The sequence below is a fragment of the Callionymus lyra genome, chromosome 11 (genome assembly GCF_982586985.1).
Source record: "Callionymus lyra chromosome 11, fCalLyr1.hap1.1, whole genome shotgun sequence".
Lineage (NCBI taxonomy): Eukaryota > Metazoa > Chordata > Actinopteri > Syngnathiformes > Callionymidae > Callionymus > Callionymus lyra.
Genome location: NC_141828.1, coordinates 6,908,635 through 6,931,179, shown reverse-complemented (window position 1 = coordinate 6,931,179; position 22,545 = coordinate 6,908,635). Strand labels below are relative to the sequence as shown.

The window sequence follows — 22,545 nt, the reverse complement described above, 5'->3', positions numbered from 1 at the left end:
TAGTGTAGCAACAGTAAATTAATTAATTAAGTAATTATCAATTTAAAAGTATCCTTTACATTACAGTGATGTCACTTAGGCATTATATAGTATATATCGTTTTAAATGTATATTGTTTTGATTGTTAAAGCGCTGTGTGTCCCTGGTCTAGAAAGGCGGTCTAGAAATAACCATTACTTACTTACTTACTAACTTACTTACTTACTTACTAACTTACTTACTTACTTACTAACTTACTTACTTATTACTTACTTACTATTACTAAAGTGAAAACCATACTTTCCTAAATCACTCACACAAATGTTTAAATCTTCTTCTCCAAGATACAGTAAGTTACTCATCGTGACCATGTTTAGAACTTATTACTTTATAAAGTTGCTCTAAAATCAGGGCGAACGAGAGGTTACGAGAGTCCACTAAGCTGTAATCACGCCCCGCTTTGTTTATACAACGAGTCCCTTGGAGGGTTTTTATTTAATTATAAAAACATATCATTCCAGTATCAGGTGCAGCATTTTAACTGTGACTTTTGTAGAAACTCGGTCAAATAAATGTGTTTTTATGATTCCATGTGTTGTTTTAATTATGAAAGTGTCTTTTTTTCCCTTTAAAATGAATATAAAGATTTATATCAAGAGTCGAAACCTGATGTTTCATCTTTATTTCAAACGTTTTATTAGCGACGCTTTGTTTTATTTGGAAATTGTTGCTCGTCATCCTCCGGCGACCCTAGAGGCGGCCCGGGGCAGAGCAGCGCGGGAGGGGAGGGGCGGCTGCAGCAGTCTGGGGTCCTCTCAGCCCCCCTCACCCCCGAGCCTCGTCCATGTGCTCTCAGCACCTCCCAGCAGAGGAAGTTTGGCGGCGGGGCGGCGGCGCTGCGTCTTCTCTCATCTGTCCCGGCGAGCTAGGAAGATAGCGTGGTGCGGCTGCGTCGGCGAGCAGGTGACGGTTCGGGACACGATGAGCGGGAGAGAGACGTCCTCGGACCAGATCCACGACGGTGAGTCTTGTTGGGACGTTCAGTTGTTGCGGTCCTGCTCGGGACGTCTCTGCTGGGGGGGAGTTTGCGGGGGTCTCTGCAGTGCGGGGAGGAGGAGGATGGGGGGGGTCTTTGAACGCACCTAGTCATCCGCAGTGGGCGACCCTGAACGCAGCACTGCAGGTTCGGAACATTCAGTCCGCCATAACGGTGCAGGATTTTGGTCACATGACCATCCTAGCAGACTTTACTGCAGCAGAAGTCTGCAGGGCTCATCAGTCTGCTGCAGACCTCCACTTTCACAGTGACCTCATCCTCCTCTTTTTTAACTGCTCAACTCCTCCTCTGCCATTCTTCTTCTAAAGACCTCCTCCACTTCTTTTACTGATGCATTCCTTCTGCGACCTCCTCTCTGTGGGGTACAGGGGCGTGTCCAGGAGGTCTGGGGGGGGGGGTGACTATGACGTCATGTTTATAGTCAGTTTCAGTCAAATCATGGTCAGTGTAAACTACATTGGGGGGTGCCTGTGGTGTCGAGGGGCTCTAGAGTCGGAGGTGTTTCCACAGAACCGTGTCTGGACCCTCTGAGATCTGTCGCCTTCACGCCTGCACCACGTGTGTTGATGTTCACGCCCTGATGGTGATCGATCCAGATGTTCCTCCAGCACCTTCAAGACAGCAGACGTCAAGAGTTCTGACTCGGGCCCACAAAGCTCTGACTCGACAAGTGAGCTGAGCGTCGCTTCAGGAGAAGCTGTCGACTCTTTGAAGGCATGTGTGTGTTTTTTCTCTGGAAACTTCTGAACGTGACACGTCCTTGATCGTCATCGTGGGTTTCGTGGTTGGCATGGAGACCAGTCTGGTGCTGTTGTTGTAGAAGCTGAAGCTGATTTTTTGATTCTTCGTGTTTTAGATGGACTTTTAAGATGCTTTAAAGTTATTATTTGAAGGTTATCAGAAGGTTCGCTGACGTCTCGCCGACCTTCACTCGGGGTCAGCAACACACATTGACACAACAGTGATGACACAGCAGGGTCTCAGCCGTTCTTTTGTGTCACACTTCAATGAGATCGCAACCTGTCAGCGACTGAATCGTCCGGAACATGGAGTCAGAACTAGAAAGACTTTGGATCAGAACATTTTTTTCAAAGATTGTTCATTTGCCGTTGAAGGACGTTTGATTGTTGTTGTTGATGGTTTTGGGTCGACTGGTGATTTGGTACTATCTTGACCCGGCCCTTCGTCTAGGTTGACTACTGATTATAACTGGGTTGCATGTATCACGATACAGGGACGACGATGCAATGTATCGTGACACTGTAATAACAAGTATATATGTGTAGTATTGTCGAGTACTTGACTCTGGTGTTGCAGTATTTACAGACCACATGACTCTTGACGAAGTCGTAACTACTTTCATTTGTTTTGAAACCAAAATATGTCCAAACATCAGCTTTTAAAAGCCGCTGGAGTCGACTGTATCCTCTCGTCCTCAGTCATTTCATTGCTGCTGACTGGCAACTTGCCAGAAGTTTGATTGCAATACAAAAATGACCAAAAAACATGTAAATAATTGCATGTTAATTATATATTACAAACGGAGACAGAGCTGTTGAATATCGATGCAGTATCGCAACAAAGCTATTGCAATATTTAAGTACATTAGTATTTTCTCAGGCCGCTACATCTGGTCCCATGGATTGTTGTACTTTTGCTCAAAAAAAGATGCATTCTTGTGTATTTATTTGGTTCGGTTGAAGAACAGTTCATGGTACTTTAGACTCCCATGTTTTTTTTTTGCTATGACGAAACAATAAATCATAAAGTATATCCCAGTGATGCCATCAGTAGTCGCCACAGACAGAGTCCTAAAGAAGGCCACGACACCCAAACAACAACAACACAGAACCAGGTCTGGACCAGTGCAGGACCACCAGGCTCTTCAGCGGGTCAGCTGCTCCCCCACATCATGCGATCCATGTGGGAGGAAGTGGGACGATTTGTAGCACCGGGCAGGATGGGGGAGGTGCTCCCCACTCCTGGAAAGACCGGAAGGAAACGGGATCATCAGAAGGAAAACAGAGTGAGGAAGTCTGGACGGGGACAACATTGAGTTTTCTTTCGACATCAGAGCACGAAGGTCTTCTGAGTCGGGAAGGTCACGTCTGCTGTGGAATGTGAGGGACCCACTGTGGGTTCGAACCTTCATCACAAACCTGAACAAACATAATGTCGAAGTGGCATCACTGGACTGATGATGCGTTCAAGGGCGTTTTGTAGTGTTATTGATCTATGGTCACATAAGATCAAGCGAGGACGGTGAGAGGAGGCGACAGATGGTCGTCGTCTTGTGTCACTTGAGTGTTTGTTCTGGTGTGGATCCTCACACAAACATCCAGCTGTGGCCAGATGTTGCTGCTCCGGATCTTCAGTCCATCACACTTGGTCCAGAGATTTCTGCAGCACAAATACCTGAACTCAAGATTCAACTTCTGAACAAATACAAGCACACAAACTCATATACAGTATTTCCGTTAATAACGCCAGTTATGTGTAAAGTTTATTCCAGAAATAGGAAGATTAAAACCGCTTAGAGGTAGCATAATGTGTTAGTTTGTTTATAAGCAGGTGCTAGCTAGCAGCATGTTTGTTTATTAGCAGATGCTAGCTAGCAGCATGTTTGTTTATTAGCAGATGCTAGCTAGCAGCATGTTTGTATATTAGCAGATGCTAGCTAGCAGCATGTTTGTTTATTAGCAGATGCTAGCTAGCAGCATGTTTGTTTATTAGCAGATGCTAGCTAGCAGCATGTTTGTATATTAGCAGATGCTAGCTAGCACTATGTTTGTTTATTATCAGATGCTAGCTAGTACCATGTTTGTTTACGAGCAGATGCTAGCTAGCAGCATGTTTGTTTATTAGCAGATGCTAGTTAGCAGCATATTTGTTTATTAGCAGATGCTAGCAAGCACCATGTTTGTTTACTAGCAGATGCTAGCTAGCACCATGTTTGTTTTATTAGCAGATGCCAGCTAGCAGCATGTTTGTTTATTAGCAGATGCTAGCGAGCACTATGTTTGTTTATTAGCAGATGCTAGCTAGCACCATGTTTGTTTATGAGCAGATGCTAGCTAGCAGCATGTTTGTTTATTAGCAGATGCTAACTAGTACCATGTTTGTTTACGAGCAGATACTAGCTAGCAGCATGTTTGTTTATTAGCAGATGCTAGCTAGCAGCATGTTTGTTTAACAGATGCTAGCTAGCAGAATGTTTGTTTATTAACAGATGCTAGCTAGCAGAATGTTTGTTTATTAGCAGATGCTAGCTAGCACCATGTTTGTTTATGAGCAGATGCTAGCTAGTACCATTTTTGTTTATAAGCAGATGCTAGCCACCAGCATGTTTGTTTATTAGCAGAAGCTAGCTAGCAGAATGTTTGTTTATTAGCAGATTCTAGCTAGCAGCATGTTTGTTTATTAGCAGATGCTAGCTAACACCATGTTTGTTTATTATCAGATGCTAGCTAGCACCATTTTTGTTTATTAGCAGATGCTAGCTAGCACTAGGTTTGTTTATCATCAGATGCTAGCCAGTACCGTGTTTGTTTATAAGCAGATGCTAGCTAGCAGCATGTTTGTTTATAAGCAGATGCTAGCTAGCACCGTGTTTGTTTATTAGCAGATGCTAGCTAGCAGCATGGTAGTTTATGAGCAGATGCTAGCTAGCACCATGTTTGTTGATTATCAGATGCTAGCTAGTACCATGTTTGTTTATTTGCAGATGCTAGCTAGCAGCATGTTTGTTTATTAGCAGTTGCTAGCAAGCACCATGTTTGTTTTATTAGCAGATGCTAGCTAGCAGCATGTTTGTTTATTAGGAGATGCTAGCTAGCACCATGTTTGTTTATTAGCAGATGCTAGCTAGCACCATGTTTGTTTATTAGCAGATGCTAGCTAGCACCATGTTTGTTTAGGAGCAGATGCTAGCTAGCAGCATGTTTGTTTATTAGCAGATGCTAGCTAGCCCCATGTTTGTTTAATAGCAGATGTTAGCTAGCGCTCATTTGCAGCAGCCAAGCTGATGAGATGAGTTTATATTGCCTAAATTTAACTTTTAAACAAATTTATTTGCTATTGTTAGATTTAATTTAGCAAAAAGAGGCTTATGTCATTGAACTAACACCAACAATTTTATGTTTGAATAAACAGGAGAGTCATGTTCATTGGTTTGAACAGTATTAACTAGCTAAACCGTTTTTACCTTTTTATTTATGTATATCACTTCACACATGAAAATAACAATTTCTGCTACTTCAACCTGATACTGCCTTAAAGTTAAAGTTTGATCATGCATGTATACAGTATAGTCTTTTCTGGATCCACAAACTTGCTTTGACCCCGTAGATGTCTCGCTGACCCCCGGAGGAACCTCAGATGCAGCACAGCTGGATGTTGTCATCTATATTTGTTGGCAGTTTCCCGCTGATGTCACTATCAGAGTCCAGGAAGGAAAGTCATTGTTTAGAAGGGCGGCTCCTCGTTTTACAACCCAAACCACTTCTCTCGCAGCCACTGCTCTCTTCTTCTCTCGTGCTTCCAACTCCAGTTACATTCCTTTGTTGGCGAGTCTAGTTTCTCGGGTCGTTCTGGTGCTGGATGTATAGGTGATGATGAAATGAATAAAGATAAATGTTATGGAGGTTAGACTCCACAGTTAATTTCCTTATACAATCACACAAATCAAATAGTATAAATAACACTCTTTTCATTTGTATCACAGAATAGTCCCTTATTGTGCAATTGTGCAAAAATGTTGAAGCTGGAAGAAAAAGGCGGAATGAGTGACCAGAGTTTGCACTTGAGTTTACTGACATTGTTGACATTTTTGTGATTTCTTATTGACTAATAATTTTAAATGCTTACGACCCACATTTGAGCAAGTTTTTGCAGACATTTGCAGTAAATATTTTGAAGGTTTCAAGTTTGATTTTAACTAAATGAACCTTCTCCATTTGTTTCAATGTTAGCTTAATTTGCTTTTATTTTGACAATGGCTTTATCACTCTAAACAAAGACATGCATCTCACTGTAATGTGAATTATATTTTGTTTCAGAGAAGAAACTCATAAGAAGAGGATTAAACATTTGCAATAAAGATATAATAATAATCACAATTTAAATAATTTCCATAATTGTTCAGCCCTTATGTAAGTGATTATGATGATTATTAAGATAATTAAGATGATAAGAGTAAGTAAGTAAGACATGGGGAAAATAGTCATAAAAGATGATCTTGATGACAGTGATGATGATGATGGTGATGATGATGAAGATGATAAGGATGATGGTGACGACAATGATGATGGTGAAGATGTTAGTGATGATGATGATGATGATTAATGATGTTGGTATGATGATGGTGATGATGATGATGATGATGATGGTGAAGATGATAAGGATGATGCTGACGACAATGATGATGGTGAAGATGTTTGTGATGATGATGATTAATGATGTTGATATGATGATGATGATGATGGTGGTGACGATGAAGATGATAAGGATGATGGATGATTGTGACGGCAATGATGATGGTGAAGATGATAGTGATGATGATGATGATGGTGGTGACGATGATGATGATGATGGTGGTGACGATGATGATGATGATGGTGGTGACGATGATGATGATGGTGGAGACGTAAGAGGCCTGAAGGCCTCCTCCGTGTATACCTGGGCTCAGAGCCAGGCGGGCAGCACCAGAGGGTCCCGGGTCTGTTCGCATGGCAGCGATGAATGGAGGCTCAGACCGGAGAAGAAAACATTCTTTCACTCTCTCTCGGCTCTTTGTTGCGCTCGTCTTTTCTGGTGCAGGACTGTTCTTTGATGGCGCAGCTTTGTGAGTGTTTGTGAATTTAATGAGGCTCCTCTCCGCCACCGCCAGTGGCAGAACAAGACGCCATTGTCCGGCCGGTTCATTCATGGCTCACTGTAGCTCCGACACCACCTTTCGGTGCCTTCGCCTGACCTCCATCATCAGTTGGACCATCTAGTATACAAGGCAGCGCTGAGGTGGACCTCTGGTAGGGGTGGGGGTCTGGTCCTGTTCTGGGTCAGGGGCTCATGCTGATGGAGTGTCTCCCTGAAGTGCTGATAAAAGCTTCTTAATGGAGAAGAGTGAGTTCAGCAGGACTGTCTGACGGCTGGTCTTAAGGAGGAAGAATGTGAGGCAGAAGGTTCTGCTCCTGCTGAGAAGAACGACTTCCTGTTTCCTCTTGTGTGTTTGTAGATCTTCATAACATCATTTTCAAAGACAAACTGACCTGGAGTTGATGATCAAAATTTTCACAAGTTTTGAATCATGGTAGTTGTGTTTGGTTGTTGCTGTTTTCATGAGCTCCTTGGCAGAGGTATGCAGTTGTCTGTAGATCTCACTGATGCTATAATAACCCACTTTAAAACCTAACTTTTGATCAAAATAAATATGCAAAAACATAATATTAGTATAATCGGGGAAAATACTTTCTTTAATATCTTGCTCTTCTTTAAAAAGATCGAACAGCTGATATTAGGCGTTATTAGCAACTATTTAGCTAATTTCTAGTTCGATTACTTTTGCGATCTGGGAACTTTTGTACTAAAACTTGAAGTGATGTCATCAAGCGGCGCCTACACATGACGTCATCACTGTTACTCTTTTTCTTGCCCTCGTGTTTTTACCTCCAGAGTGAGGAAGTGATGTAATGACATCATATCCTGCGGGTGGACGGGTCGTTCAAGAGAGTCAAAGGAAGTTTCTTTACGTGATGTGATCGCCCCCTGCTGGCGATAGAACACGACTCACCTCACGGAGGACGATGTCGGCTTCGCTCATCAGTCCTGAATCGACCGAGCGTCCGAGGCTCGTGTTGACGTGTGAGGCCGTTTGATTTTAGGGAAGACGAATCGGAGGTGACGAGTCAAAACCGAGAGTATTCAAGAATCAACAGACGGCGCCGATGCATGTTTTTTTACCCCCTCGCCGTCAGGAGCGTTCGAATTTGATGTCCTTTGTAGGAGTAAATCGGAGGTTACGGGGGTGATTTTGGGAGTGTTTCGCTCAGAGATGGGCTAGATGGAGTCGAGCCACAGGTGGTCCATAATTCGGAGGCGTAATTGCCTGGCAGAGTGTATTGTGGGTCTTCAGACCACTCATCCGCTCCGTAGGGGTGGACAGGAGAAAAGATGGAGCGGCAGAAAAGTGGGATGGATAACATGATGTCCCGCGGCGAGACGATTCCACGAGACGCTTAAAGTACACGAGGGAGTATTATTATTGTCTGCGCGCTGAAAGAACACTCTCTGTGAAGGCGATTAGGCGGGACTAATGAGCGTGGCGGCGGTTAAGAGGCAAACTTCGATTCCACAAAATGTCACTCGATCGTCATGACGGTCGCTACGTCCATCAGCGCTTTCTTTGTCTTTGCAGCCAAACATTGGGAACTCGCCAACACTGCCGCGATGAAGGGCAGGGTTGACCCCGGCTTGCCGGGACGAGCGGTGATCCTGGTTAATGTGGACGTCCAACAGGGTTGAGTTAGGCTCAAACCAGGAAGTGGACTGAACAGAATGAAACCTGCCTCGGTCAGGAAAGACCTCAGACTTCAGACCAACGTCAGACCACGATCTTGATAATCCAGTCAATGAATTTCAATGTAGCCATTAGTTTAAGATTGTAGTGGCTGATCTGCGTCAGCGTCGGTTGTAGTGTGAGACCTCGGGAAGAACCAGAGACAATCCAACTGTATTAACAGTTGTGTTTGTATAACTAGATGCTGTGTTGAGTCCTTCTGATTGTTTGTCAGTCTTGAGGATCGTAATGATCGGATGTCAATCATTATTGGTCCAGTTTTACTCACCATGGTCCAGTTTTGTGTTGTTAACCATCCCTCCTGTTTTCCTTCATCGTCGTCATTTCCTTCCTGCATGCTCACGTGATTGTATCAGATCGTCCTGCATTACATTATTTGAAATCTTAATTTTAAAGTATCTGAATTGTGTGTGAGTGAAGTCAAATTTAAAGACCAAAATCAATTCTAGTTCTAGTTTCAGTTGCAGAAATATTTCATTAACACAAAAGAAGATTCAAATTCAAAACAAAAAGTGAGTAAAGCGCCTTTCACAAGACCTTTTTTTCTCAATATTGTTATTATATTTCAGCAATACACACAAAATAAGGAGATTTAATCCATAACTCGTGATACAAATAATAATGAATCCTTTACATCCACAGTTCAAATAACTAGTGACTCTAAGCCGTTGTTTGTTGTCTGAAGTCAATTATAATAGTATACTGATGAAATAATCTGAATATTTCTAGGTCTATTTTGATAAATAAAAGGTAATATTCAATTTCAAAGTACCGACAAGAATGAAGGTTTTCTTATCTTAACAACTACTGTTTAGGTAAAAGTTAAAGTATAATAAAATAATTGTGAATTATTAATAATTAATTCCAAACATTATAATCAATCATAGAAACTTTTCTTCCTATTCTAGACACTAGTGTTCGATTTGGCGCTAACTAGTTTTAGCCACAGTGCTGCTAACAAGCATTAGTTGTGGTACTTACTAACTGATCTTACGCCTGAGACCCCCACCTCTGTCCAGATGTTCCAGCCTAGTGAAGATGTCCTAAGGAAAGAGACAACCAGGTACAGACGGAGGAGCTGCTGGCTGAAGAGTTGGTTTAATAGACGAGTTAAAGAAGCCATCTTTACCTGTTAACTGAACCGAAACAAAATAAAAATACAAAGGCAAAAACTTCTTTGTCATGAAAAAGTGAAGTTAAAAGCTTTGAGACTTTTAGGAAAATGTTGTCGGAACATGATCTGGAGCTTGTAATCCATGCGTTTGTTTCTTCTCGTCTGGACTATTGTAACAGTTTGTTTTCATGTCTTAACAAGAAGGATGTGTCTCGTCTGCAGTTGATTCAGAACTCTGCAGCGAGAATTCTGAGCCGCTCTAGTAGAAGAACTCACATTTCTCTGATCCTTAAAACTCTTCACTGGCTTCCAGTTTCTTTCAGGATCAACTTTAAAATTCTGGTTCTTACTTTCAGAGCTATTCATGGTCAGGCTCCTCCTTACATCAGTGATCTGATCCAGCCTTACACCCCAGCTCGGGCTCTGAGGTCTGTGGATCAGAATCTACTTATGGTTCCACGCACACGGCTCAGGACCAGAGGAGAGAAATCTTTTCAGGCTGTTGCTCCTAAGCTTTGGAACGATCTTCCTCTTTCTTTGCGCTTGATGGATCTACTGACTCCTTTAAGAAACACCTTAAGACGTTTCTATTTGTTCAGGCTTTTCCTTGAATTTCTCGAACTCCTGTGTTGTTCTCAGTATTATCTTGATCTTTAAAGTATGTACTTTTTTGAGTATTGTTTTGATTGTCTAAGCGCTTTGTGACCCTGGTCTCGAAAAGCGCTATATAAATAAATATTACTTACTTACTTACTTACTTACTTTTGGACCTGCAGTTTGTTGTCACAATAATAACAGGCTGTGACAGTCAATCTAAATGCTGCTTGGCCGACCTCCTGCCTGTTGGACCCGTGTATATCGTGACTGAAACCAACCAATCTAGTTATCGAGTCAGTCCGACTCATGTGTGATCCAGACCGAGTCTCTGACACTTCGTTGTCTTCTCTCCTCAGACATGATGGCGAACCCGTCACCTGCCAAGAGCATCGGCGACCCCGGCATCACTCCGCTCTCTCCGACTCACATTCAGGTACGTTTTCATTTCTTTGATAGATTCACTGTTTTAGACGAAACCAACACCAACACGAGTGTTGCTGGAATGTTCCGGGACTGGAGTGTTCTAGGAGCATTCCAAAAGTGTTCCTGAAGTGTTCCAAAAGTGTTCCTGGACTATTACAGTAGTGTTTTAGGAGCATTTCAAATGTGTTCCTGAAGAGTTATTGGACTTTACTAGGAGTGTTCTAGGAGCATTCCAAAAGTTTTCCTAAAGTTTTCCAGGAGTGTTCTAAGGGCATTCCAAAAGAGTTCCTGAAGTGTTCCAGGACTGCTCTTGAAGTGTTAGAAGAGTTTTCCTAAAGTTTTCCAAGAGTGTTCCAGGAGTGTTATTGAAGTGTTAAGAGAGTTTTCCTAAAGTTTTCCAAGAGTGTTCCAGGAGTGTTCTTGAAGTGTTACAAGAGTTTTCCTAAAGTTTTCCAAGAGTGTTCCAGGAGTGTTCATGGAGTCTACGAGCTGAACTGAACTGAATTGTCTGAATTTCTCTGTAGCAGAACGACTCGGACCAGGTCTCTACGGGACCCTCGTTCGTGGTGGTGGTCGCCATTGACTTTGGCACCACGTCCAGCGGATACGCCTACGCCTTCACCAACGAGCCAGAGTGTATTCACACCATGAGGTGTGTAGACCTTCTTGATCAAACCATGTTATCTCCTGTATGGAAGAACATCAGAGCCATCACAACGCTGAATGCTAATAATGAATTCAAACATTTCTGTATTGAAAGGTTGAATTGATCTTTATTGAATAAGGAAGCTGAGCTCAGCAGAGCTTGTGGGCGGAGCTTCAGAAAACACCATAGAGCACATTGAATATCCTCAGTTGAATAAACTGACGTAACCGGGAAACATTAAAAACCGAAAAAAAAAGAACCAGAGGTCAGGTCAGGTCATTGTTCAGGGCACCACAGGGGTGAACCCTGCCAGACCTCCTGCTGTGATTCTACACATTCCTGTTGACAGAACCTCATCGCAGGCGTCAGGATCCGGACAGTCCTTCACCTCAAATATTTTGGCCCCCTAGTGGTTACTGAGTGGAAAACATATTGTGCCTAAAACAAGTGTCGCTGTTTTGAAACTGCTCTGATAGTATGTCAGTGTTATATATTATATATTATATATATATATATTGATGTTTGAATTTACATTTTGAAATTTGAATTTTTAAACAGTTAATTATTAAAAAACATTTCAAAATGAATGATTTTCTTTCTACACAATAAACATTTTCTCAGTTCAATATTTTTTTTTAACACATAGCCTTTAAATTATATATAACAATGTTTGGCTTGATCTCCTCACAGCAAGAAGGTTATAGGTTCTCTTCCAGGCAAACTTGTGACCTTTCTGTGCGTGGGTTTACTCCGGACACTCCGGTTTCCTCCCACAGTCCAAAAGCATACACAGGTTGATTGGGGTAACTTGGGGGAAAATTGACCATAGGTATGAGTGTGTGTGAATGGTTGTGTTGTCTTTGTGTGTCCTGCGAAAGACTGGCATCCTGTCCAGGGTGTCCCCCGCCTCTCACCCTGAGAAACCCCTGTGACCCTCAAAAGGGATTAAGCCGCTGAGAAAATGAATGAATGAATGAATATTCCGATGGCACTGATACACTTCCAAACAGATTCCATGTCTGTTCAGAAGTGGATGTAGATGTAGATGAAGACGTGGCCAAGTCTACAGGTGACCACAGTTGTTGTTGTTCAGGCGCTGGGAAGGCGGAGACCCCGGCGTGTCCAATCAGAAGACCCCCACCACCATCCTGCTCACCCCGGACAGGAAGTTCCACAGTTTCGGTTACGCGGCCCGAGACTTCTACCACGACTTGGACCCCAGCGAGTCCAAGCAGTGGCTGTACCTGGAGAAGTTCAAGATGAAGCTCCACACCACTGCTGTGAGCACAAACACACACACACACTCTCGTGGACACACACCTTCTAACGTGCGCTCCGTCCAACAGAACCTGTCCATCAACACGGACCTGCAGGCGGCCAACGGGAAGCGAGTCAAGGCCCTGGACATCTTCGCGTACGCGCTCGCCTTCTTCAAGGAGCAGGCGCTGAAGGTGAGTCTTTTTCTGGTACGAGTCGTCGCACATTACCTGACCCTCGTGACCTCGTGACCTGCAGGAGCTGAGCGACCAGACGGGCGGAGACTTCGACAACAGCGACGTCAGATGGGTCATCACGGTTCCTGCCATCTGGAAGATGCCGGCCAAACAGTTCATGAGAGAAGCTGCTTACAAGGTTGGACTTCCTGCCCGTCATGTGTGCACGTGTGTGCACGTGTGTGCACGTGTGTGCACGCGTGTGCACGTGTGCGCACGTGTGTGCACGTGTGTGCACGCGTGTGCACGTGTGCGCACGTGTGTGCGCGTGTGAGGCTCCGATCTGAGAAAGATGGACGTTTAAAAATAAGAAGCCAGACTCAACTACGTTACTAGTTAATTAACCTTAAAGTAGCCATTAGCTCAGGTGAGAGCTTAGTGGCTGATCTATGTTACCTACTGCTATAGTATGAGACCTCATGGTAAACTACATGTGTAGATTTGGATCAACATAGTCCAGTTCTGGCTAGTTTGTTTAAGTAACCATGAGCTGTGGTGCTAACTTTCTTTAGCTGAGGTGCTTACTGTTGTTAGTTGTGGTGGTAACTAGCATTATTTAAGGTGCTAACTAGCACAAGTTGTGGTGCAAACTAGTGTTTGTTGTTGTGCTAACTAAAATTAGTTGTGGTGCTAAGAAGCATAAGCAGTGATGCTAAGTAGCACTAGGTGTACTGCAAACTAGTATTAGTTATGGTGCTAAGTAGCATTAGGTGTACTGCTAACTAGTGATTGTTGTGGTGCTAAGGAGCATAAGCAGTGATGCTAACTAGCACTAGTTGTGGCGCAAACTACTGATAGTTGTTGTGCTAAATAGTATTAGTTATGGTGCTAAGTAGCATAAGCAGTGAAGCTACCTATAAGCGTTAGATGTGGTGCTAACTACCATTAACAGTGGTGCTAAGTATTGCTGAATATTATTAGTCGTGGTGTTAAAAAGTGTTTGCATTGGTGTCAGTATTAGTTGTGGGGCTAACTAGCATTAACTGTGGTGCTAAATATTAGTTGGTTAGTTGTGTTGTTAAAATAAGTTTGCTTTGGTGCTAGTTGTGGTGCTAACTTGAATTATCTGTGAGGCAATACACAGGTAACTAGCATTAGTTCTGGTATTAACTGGTGTTGGTGTTTGTGCTAACTAGCATTAACTGCTTCACCCAGAGATGATGATGTGTATTCCAATGTGTGTGAATCGAGACTGAAACCGACAAATGGGAAAATCCAACCATTGACTCGGACTACAGAACGATCTCGACCGAGTCTCTGAGTCTCTGACGGGTTAAAGTCAGAGACTCGTGAGTGAAGTCAGGGTGTGTCGTCTGCAGGGTGAGGAGGCGGAGTCACTAGAAGTATTGCAGATGGTGCAGGATGAGTAATCAGGATTTTGGATTTGGCCTCCTCTGCTGGGGTCCCTTGAGGTCACAACATTGTTGCTGGTGTTGCTGCTGGTTCAACTGGTACGAGTGAGTTCCAAAGATGAGTTACTTTAAAATAATAAATATTCTTATAATCATCTGATCAGCATGTTATTGATTCAAACACTGCCCCCTAGAGTCCTCAGAGGTAACCACAGGTGTGATCCATGGACAGATCTGTTGCTCCTCATAGATCCTGCAGTGAGAGCTGCAGCTACCATGACTCAGCAGCGTCAGCAGGAATCATTTATAGCAGAGAGAGGGAGGTTTTACATCACACTACCTCCTCCTCCTCCTCCTCCTCCTTCCCTTCTTCCTCACCCTCCTTCTCCTCTTCATCCTCTTCTTCCTCCTCTTCTCCCTCCTCCTCATCTTCATCCTCCTCCTCCTCTTCATCATCCTTCTCCTCTTTCTACTCCACCTCTTCCTCCTCTTCCTACTCATCCTCCTTCTCCTCTTCCTCCTCCTCCTCTTCCTCTTCCTCCTCCTCTCCCTCCTCCTCTCCCTCCTTTTTTTCCTCCTCCTCCTCCTCCTCCTCTTCCTCCTCCTCCTCCTCCTCCTCCTCCTCCTCCTCCTCCTCCTCTTTATCCTCCTTCTCCTCTTCCTACTCCACCTCTTCCTCCTCCTCTTCATCCTCCTTCTCCTCTTCCTACTCATCCTTCTTCTCCTCTTCCTCCTCCTCCTCCACCTCTTCCTCCTCCTCTTCCTCTTCCTCTCCCTCCTCCTCATCCTCTCTCTCCTCCTCCTCCTCCTCCACCTCCTCCTCCTCCTCTCCCTCCTCCTCCTCCTCCTCCTCCCCCTCCTCCTCCTCCTCCTCCACCTCTTCCTCCTCCTCCACCTCTTCTTCCTCCTCTTCTCCCTCCTCCTCCTCTCTCTCCTCCTCCTCCTCCTCCACCTCTTCTTCCTCCCTCTCCTCCCCCTCCTCCTCTTACTCCACCTAGAGCGGTTCAAACCAGTCCAACCGTCCTGAAGTCGAGTCCGACCCAGAAAAAAGAGAGTTTATCTTCAGATCAGCTCATAATGAAGTCTGACATCATCAGAAATAATCCAGTTAGTTCAAGTCTCTGCAGGTCAGTCATGAATCAACAATAAGTCTCAGAGAAATTATTTGATCAGTGACTCAGATTCAGGTGGTAATGATTCATTGGTTGATTCACAGAAAACTGTTTGATTAATGTCTCAAAAGATCATCGTCACATAGTGGGGCGATTAAATATTGATACAATTATTTATTATGATGTGTTTTTTTACTATATTCAACAGCTCAGTTCTCTTATGGTTCATAAAAAAAAAAATTTAAATAAAAAAATAAATATGTGAATGTTTACATTCACATATTTATTATTTATTTATTTATTTATTTTTCACTTCAAGCCACTAGCTGGCAGCAGCGATCACATCCTCCTCAGCCAAAGAAATAATGAAATCCTGTGAGATCCGATGATGACTGAGGACGAGAGGATACAGTGGACTCCAGCAGCTTTGAAATATTTATTTCAAAACAAATGAAAGCAGTTACGACTTCGTCAAGAGTCATGTGGTCTGTAAATACTGCAACACCAGAGTCAAGTACTGGACAATACTACACATATATACTTGTTACTACAGTATCTTCTTCATCTGTATCGTGATACGTATCATTCTTGACTCACCTCTGTTCTCACCTGTGTTTGTCTCCTCCTCAGTCGGGCCTGGTGTCCCGGGACAACCCGGAGCAGCTGATCATCTCACTGGAGCCCGAAGCCGCGTCCATCTACTGCCGCAAGCTCCGCCTCCACCAGATGGTGGACCTGACACAGAACACGCAGAACGGCCTGAGCCCGACGGAGAACCTGGGCAGTGGAACTCAAGGTGAGAAGAGAACCGTCAACCTCCGAGCTCCTGAGTGACGTAGTAACTGTAGTGTTTGTCTTCTTCCTCCGTCCTCCTCAGTGTCTCCAGGTCAGTTGACACATGTGTGTGTGTGTCGTTCTGCTGAGTCGTCATGACAGTTACACACATCTACAGAAACATGTAGTGAGGTTGTGTTTATTATCACAATGTACACGTGACGACACTTGACAATATGTCACGACACTGCACAACTTGAGTACACAACAGAGCCAGTTGTATTTTAAACACTATAAACTATATTTTTACTGGTCAAACTGTCATCACTGCATGTTGTGAATCAATCTCTTGACTAAAACACCACGAATGTTAGTGTGTGTCCATGTGTGTGTGTCCATGTGTTGGTGTGTGTCCATGTGTGTGTGTCCATGTGTTGGTGTGTATGTGTGTGTATGTGTACAGTATATGTGCTAGTGTGTCCATGTGTGTGTGTCCATGTGTTGGTGTATATGTATATGTGTGTGTATGTGTACAGTACATGTGTGTGTCCATGTGTGTTACTCCACGTGTGTCCATGTAAACTTGTGTGCATGGATCCGTGTGTGTATGTGTGTGCAGGTGTGCTTGTATCTGTGTGTAAGTGTGTCCATGAATCCTTGTGTGTCTTCTTGTGCTTATGTTTGTGTTTGTATCCATGTGTGCATGTAAACATGTGTGTATCCATGTATCCGTGTGTTTTTGTATCCATCTGTGTGTTTGTCCATGTAAACTTGTGTGTGTCCATATGTGTATGTATGTCTATGTATGCATGATCCGTGTGTGTATTTGTCCATGTGTGTGTGTCCATGTGTGTCCATGTTTGCATGTGTGTTAGTTTCAATGTGTGCATGTGTGTGTGTATGTCCATTTGTCCGTGTGTGCATGTGTGTGTGCCCGTGTGTGCATGTGTGTGTGTATGTCCATTTGTCCGTGTGTGCATGTGTGTGTGCCCGTGTGTGCATGTGTGTGTGTCCGTGTGTGCATGTGTGTGTGTGTCCATTTGTCCTTGTGTGCATGTGTGTGTGTCCATGTGTGTGTGTATGCATGTGTGTGTATGTCCATTTGTCCATGTGTGCATGTGTGCGTGCCCGTGTGTGCATGTGTGTGTGTATGTCCATTTGTCCGTGTGTGCATGTGTGTGTGCCCGTGTGTGCATGTGTGTGTGTATGTCCATTTGTCCCTGTGTGCATGTGTGTGTGCCCGTGTGTGCGTGTGTGTGTGTCCATTTGTCCATGTGTGCATGTGTGCGTGTCCATGTATGTGTCCATGTATGTGTGTGTGTGTGTCCATGTGTGTGCATGTGTGTGCATGTATGTGTGTGCATGTGTGTGTGTGTCCATGTGTGTGTCCATGTGTGTGCATGTGTGTGTGTGTCCCTGGCTTCCACCCGCCTCACTTTCCTGCTCCTCACACTCGTGTCTCTCTGTCAACAAGCAGCGAAGGATCTCGTACGAAGAAACCGTCAGAGCCGAACGTTCCTGGTGGAGAATGTTGTCGGGGAGCTCTGGTCCGAGCTGGAAGAAGGTAGAGTCTCTGTTCTAACCTCTGACCTCTGACCTACTGCCGCTCTCTGCTCTAACACCTGATGGCCGGGCGAGGGGGTCACACGTGTCCCAGATTGTTGATTGACAGCTGGGGTAAGACTTGAGACCACCTCAATGTTTGAAAAAGTGACCCTGAGACCCTGAATGTTCTCGGTATAGGTGTACTCCAGGTACTCCAGCTGTCAGTTTTTCATCAGGGACTTGAGTTTATAGTGACTCCTCGTGCAGGGATTTGAACCCTCAACCTGCTGTTGGTTTGTGCAGGAGACCGTTACGTGGTGGTGGACTGTGGAGGAGGGACCGTGGACTTGACCGTGCACCAGATCCGTCTGCCAGAGGGTCACCTGAAGGAGCTGTACAAGGCCTCCGGTAACTGTCACTGACCCTCCCCGACCTCTGACCTTTACCAACGACCGCCTCCCTCGACCCCTGACAGGAGGTCCGTACGGCTCCCTCGGCATCGACTACGAGTTCGAGAAGCTGCTGTGCAAGATCTTCGGCCAGGACTTCATCGACCAGTTCAAGGTCAAGCGTCCGGCCGCCTGGGTGGACCTGATGATCGCCTTCGAGTCCAGGAAGAGGGCGGCGGCCCCGGACCGGACCAACCCGCTCAACATCAACCTGCCCTTCTCCTTCATCGACTACTACAAGAAGTTCCGGGGCCACAGTGTGGAGCACGCGCTGCGCAAGAGCAAGTGAGTGTGGAGGTCAGAGGTCAGAGGTCACAGCAGAAGAAGACAGTCGGTCATGATGCCTTCATGGTCTCAGTTATTTTAAAGAGGCAGGAGATGAGATCACTTTCCTGCTGCTGGACCTCTAATGACCACTGGGACGTCCAGTCGGCCCATAAGTGTGTGTGTGTACGTGTGTGTGTGTGTACGTGTGTGTGTACGTGTGTGTGTGTACGTGTGTGTGTACGTGTGTGTGTGTACGTGTGTGTGTACGTGTGTGTACGTGTGTGTACGTGTGTACGTGTGTGTGTACGTGTGTGTGTACGTGTGTGTGTGTACGTGTGTGTGTGTACGTGTGTGTGTACGTGTGTGTACGTGTGTGTATGTGTGTGTGTGTGTGCGTGTGTGTCACGCATTTTCAATGGATGAAACTGAGGATTTCACAGTCAGACCCGAGAGACTCACAACATTGTTGCTTCTGTGTAGCATGAATAATTTAGGATCACTATCACACACACACATACACCCACGCACACACTCACACGTACATCCAGATTCACACACTTACTTATATATACACTCACTTATATATACATACACGCATATATACACACACATCCACACATGCCCTCACACACACATACACACTGCAGGGTATCATTAGTGAAGGAGACATTATTGATTGTTTCTTCTAGTTTCATGTTCAGTGTCTCTGTCTCTGAACCGCCGTCTCTGCTCTAGTGTGGACTTCGTCAAGTGGTCGTCTCAGGGGATGTTGAGGATGAGTCCGGACGCCATGAACTCTCTGTTCAAGCCCACGATAGACCACATCATCCAGCACCTGAGTGAGTCTCACACACACACACACACACACACACACACACACACACACACTTTCTCACCGCCGGCTCTCTCCTGCAGACGAGCTCTTCGACAAGCCCGAGGTCAGTCAGATCAAGTTCCTGTTCCTGGTCGGGGGGTTCGCCGAGTCGCCGCTGCTCCAGCAGGCGGTCCAGAACATGCTGCAGGGCCGCAGCCGCATCATCATCCCGCACGACGTGGGCCTCACCATCCTGAAGGGGGCGGTGCTGTTCGGCCTGGACCCCAGCATCATCAAGGTGCGGCGCTCGCCGCTCACCTACGGCGTGGGCGTCCTCAACCGCTTCGTGGAGGGCAAGCACCCGCCGGAGAAGCTGCTGGTGAAGGACGGCACCCGCTGGTGCACCGACGTCTTCGACACCTTCATCGCCGCCGACCAGTCGGTGGCGCTGGGCGAGCTGGTGAAGCGCAGCTACACGCCGGCCAAGCCGGCGCAGCAGATCATCGTCATCCACGTGTACTGCGCCGAGCGCGAGGGCGTGGGCTTCATCAGCGAGACCGGCGTCAAGAAGTGCGGGACTCTGCGTCTGGACGTGAGCGGCTCGGAGAGCGCGGCGCCGCGCCGGGAGATCCAGACGCACATGCAGTTCGGCGACACGGAGATCCGCGCCCTGGCGCTGGACGTGTCGACCGGGCGCACCGTCAAAGCGAGCATTGACTTCCTCAGCCACTAGAGGGCGCCACGTCACGCCGTAGCTAAACCGATACACACACTTGGACTCACAGACACACACGCGACGCACGTTTTTTTTTTGGTTCTGATCGCCCTCCGGGACTCTCTGCTGCTCAGGTGCCTTGATGTTCATGTCAACGTTTTCTTTTTTCTTTTCATCACCTGCTTCCGTTTAAACACCTGATCGTGTTTATTGATCCACACACACACGTGACACACAATCAACTCGTCTTCGATCTGCAGCAGAATCTCTACTCTTCAGTGATCGCATGTTTCAGCGGCGGAGATGAACTTTCCTCTTCTCCTCCGCTGCGATTCATCACCTTCTCCTTCTTTGACGTCCTCCTGGACGACCTTCGTTCTTGTCGTTCGACCTTCGCCGGCGGCCATGATGAAGATTCTCACCCAAGGTCACGCATTGGAAGTGGATCAGTGTCGTCGGAATATTGAATTTAACAGTTAAAAATGTTGAAACTCTTGATTCTCATTTTGAAAATTAAGTAAATTCATTCATTTTTTTAATCCAATTTAATCAAATCCTTTATGTGTTCAAAGGTTTAATTTGTTTTTATAGTAATAATTGGATTTTAAAAATGGAGGATTTTTCTAAATGAATGAATTTGTTTTAAGCAGTTACACAGAGTTTGATATTGAAATTCCAACAATTATTAATTATGAAATATGTTTAATTCATAGCCTTTCAAATTTAATATAAAATTATATAAAAGTACCATTAAAATTAAAAGGCATTGCATTAAAAAACATTTTAATTATTGGAATTAGAATATCAAACTCTGTGTAAAGCATTCATTTTAAAAACGATTATATTTTGAATCATGTTTCAACATTTGAAACGTTAAATTAAATCCTTAAAGTCTTCTGATGGGACGTTCATCTTCGCTGCAGTTTCTCCATCATCAGCACTTTCTTGTAGTCGACGCTGGATGAGGTCGCCACGGAGACGAGAGAGCTCACTTCCTGTTTAGTGATTTATTTTTCATTTTAATATGTTTATTTGTAAAGAATGTTTCTCAATTGTCCCCCACAAGATGTGAACCTGGCTTTGCGACCTACTGCCGCCCTTCTTCTGCATCCCCTTATTTTCCATCTTCTCGCCTGCTTCAGCTTCCTGAGAAACTAACTCATTATTCAGGTTAACTGCGTATTTAAATATGGAACTAGAGCCGTGTGTGTGTGTGTGTGTGTGAGCGAGAGAGAGAGTGCGTGTGTGTGTGTCAGTGAGTGTGTTCATTCTCTGGAGTTTCAGCTGAAAGTCTCCACGTTGTAAACATCTGAGACTGAAGCTTGTCGTTGAGTCTCCCCTAAAATATCGGGGTGTTTCGGACACGAGTCCTGCTGCGGTGGAATCACCGGTGATGCGTTCAGGCTCTCTGAAGTGATCCCAGAGGAGTGGTGCGTTCAGGTGCTGTCGGGTCGTCTTAACGAACCAGCATACGAAGGTCACGACAAAGGTCACGACGAAGGTCACGACGAAAGGTCGTGGAAACGAGAGATTCTCTCCCACGATGAACTCTACAAGCTGGTGCTTCTCGCTCTTCGGTGTCGCCGCTGCGCACGTGTACGCATGAGCAAAAACTAGAAAGACAAACTCGCACTCGTGTACTTTCACTGCTACGATGAAACTGGACAATCCCGTCTGCCTGGGAAGCTAAGCTAGCTCTGAATGCTAACACTCGACGCCTGCTTTGTTGACTAAACTTCCTCTTCCGTGCAGCAGCTTTGATCTCGTTGAAGCATCTGCTCGACACTATAATCATCATCATCATCATCATCATCTCCAGCCAGCGACTTCCTCTCCTGTCCCCGACCGCTCGCCTGACACTAGCAAATAAACAGCAAATGTATTTCAAGCTAACGTTGTCGTGTTTCTCTCTTTACTCTGAAACATTATTTTATTTTGTAGCTCCAGGACTCCTCACTCCAAACACTCACGTAGCTTTACTTCTTCTTCCTTGTAAAGCATCTGAGGGGCTAAAGATGGTTTCCACAGAAGCTCCACTTCACAGTAAAACAGATCTTAAAGGGAAATAAACAGGGATTTAAGAGAGATTTACAAACATTCTACTTCCTGTTTAATTTATGTGTAAGTATATCAGTGCCATTTCAGATGTTGAAACTATTATTTTTATTCATGTAACTGTTGGGTTTTTTAAGCATTAAATTAATTTCTTTCAAATTATTCAATTATTTGTATATTAAAAAGGTTGAAATATTATATTTAGTAATTGAATATAAATACGGGTATTTTCAAAATCAAAGTATTTTTTACACACATTTGAGAGAGTTATATTTTATATTTATATTTTTGTTTAATAGTCCCACGAGGGGACATCTTAGTAACAGCAGCATCAGGGGAAACAAGAATACAATAAGAAAAGCGCCCACAAAAATAGAAAAATTAAATCTAGATTTAAAGACTTCAATTCACAAATATAAAATGTACAATATTTACAAAAGTCCCTATTATTCTATTCCTAATAATAAACCAAAATACATTTTTTCTACTTACATATTTTGATTCAAAAGCTTTTACATTCAATACAGAAATGTTGCTTTGGAATCCTTTATGATGAATTGATGTGTCTGTGCGTCGACGT

General features: G+C 44.5%; 1 protein-coding gene across 2 annotated transcripts; it reads left to right on the top strand.

Annotated features, from left to right (window-relative positions):
* The first annotated feature begins 797 nt into the window (after positions 1 to 797).
* Positions 798 to 21,798, top strand: hspa12a (heat shock protein family A (Hsp70) member 12A). Of its 2 annotated transcripts, none has more exons than XM_087802572.1 (12): positions 798 to 1,000; positions 10,677 to 10,753; positions 11,271 to 11,395; positions 12,483 to 12,669; positions 12,736 to 12,840; positions 12,905 to 13,021; positions 15,977 to 16,142; positions 17,598 to 17,684; positions 17,969 to 18,073; positions 18,141 to 18,399; positions 19,117 to 19,220; positions 19,297 to 21,798. In XM_087802572.1, exons 1-12 carry the CDS (start codon positions 961 to 963, stop codon positions 19,926 to 19,928), a joined length of 2,004 nt encoding a protein of 667 aa, XP_087658698.1. In that variant the 5' UTR covers positions 798 to 960; the 3' UTR covers positions 19,929 to 21,798. The 2 variants fall into 2 exon arrangements, with proteins under 2 accessions (XP_087658698.1, XP_087658697.1); XM_087802571.1 differs by having other exon boundaries at positions 11,268 to 11,395.
* The last annotated feature ends 747 nt before the right edge of the window (positions 21,799 to 22,545 follow it).

What these genes read in the sequence shown, in the direction of transcription:
- hspa12a (XM_087802571.1), top strand. Translation starts at nt 961, where the DNA reads ATGAGCGGGAGAGAGACGTCCTCGGACCAGATCCACGACG. An exon ending in CTCGGACCAGATCCACGACG is followed by an intron (nt 1,001 to 10,676) that starts GTGAGTCTTGTT and finishes TTCTCTCCTCAG; the next exon opens with ACATGATGGCGAACCCGTCA. An exon ending in TGAAGCTCCACACCACTGCT is followed by an intron (nt 12,670 to 12,735) that starts GTGAGCACAAAC and finishes TCCGTCCAACAG; the next exon opens with AACCTGTCCATCAACACGGA.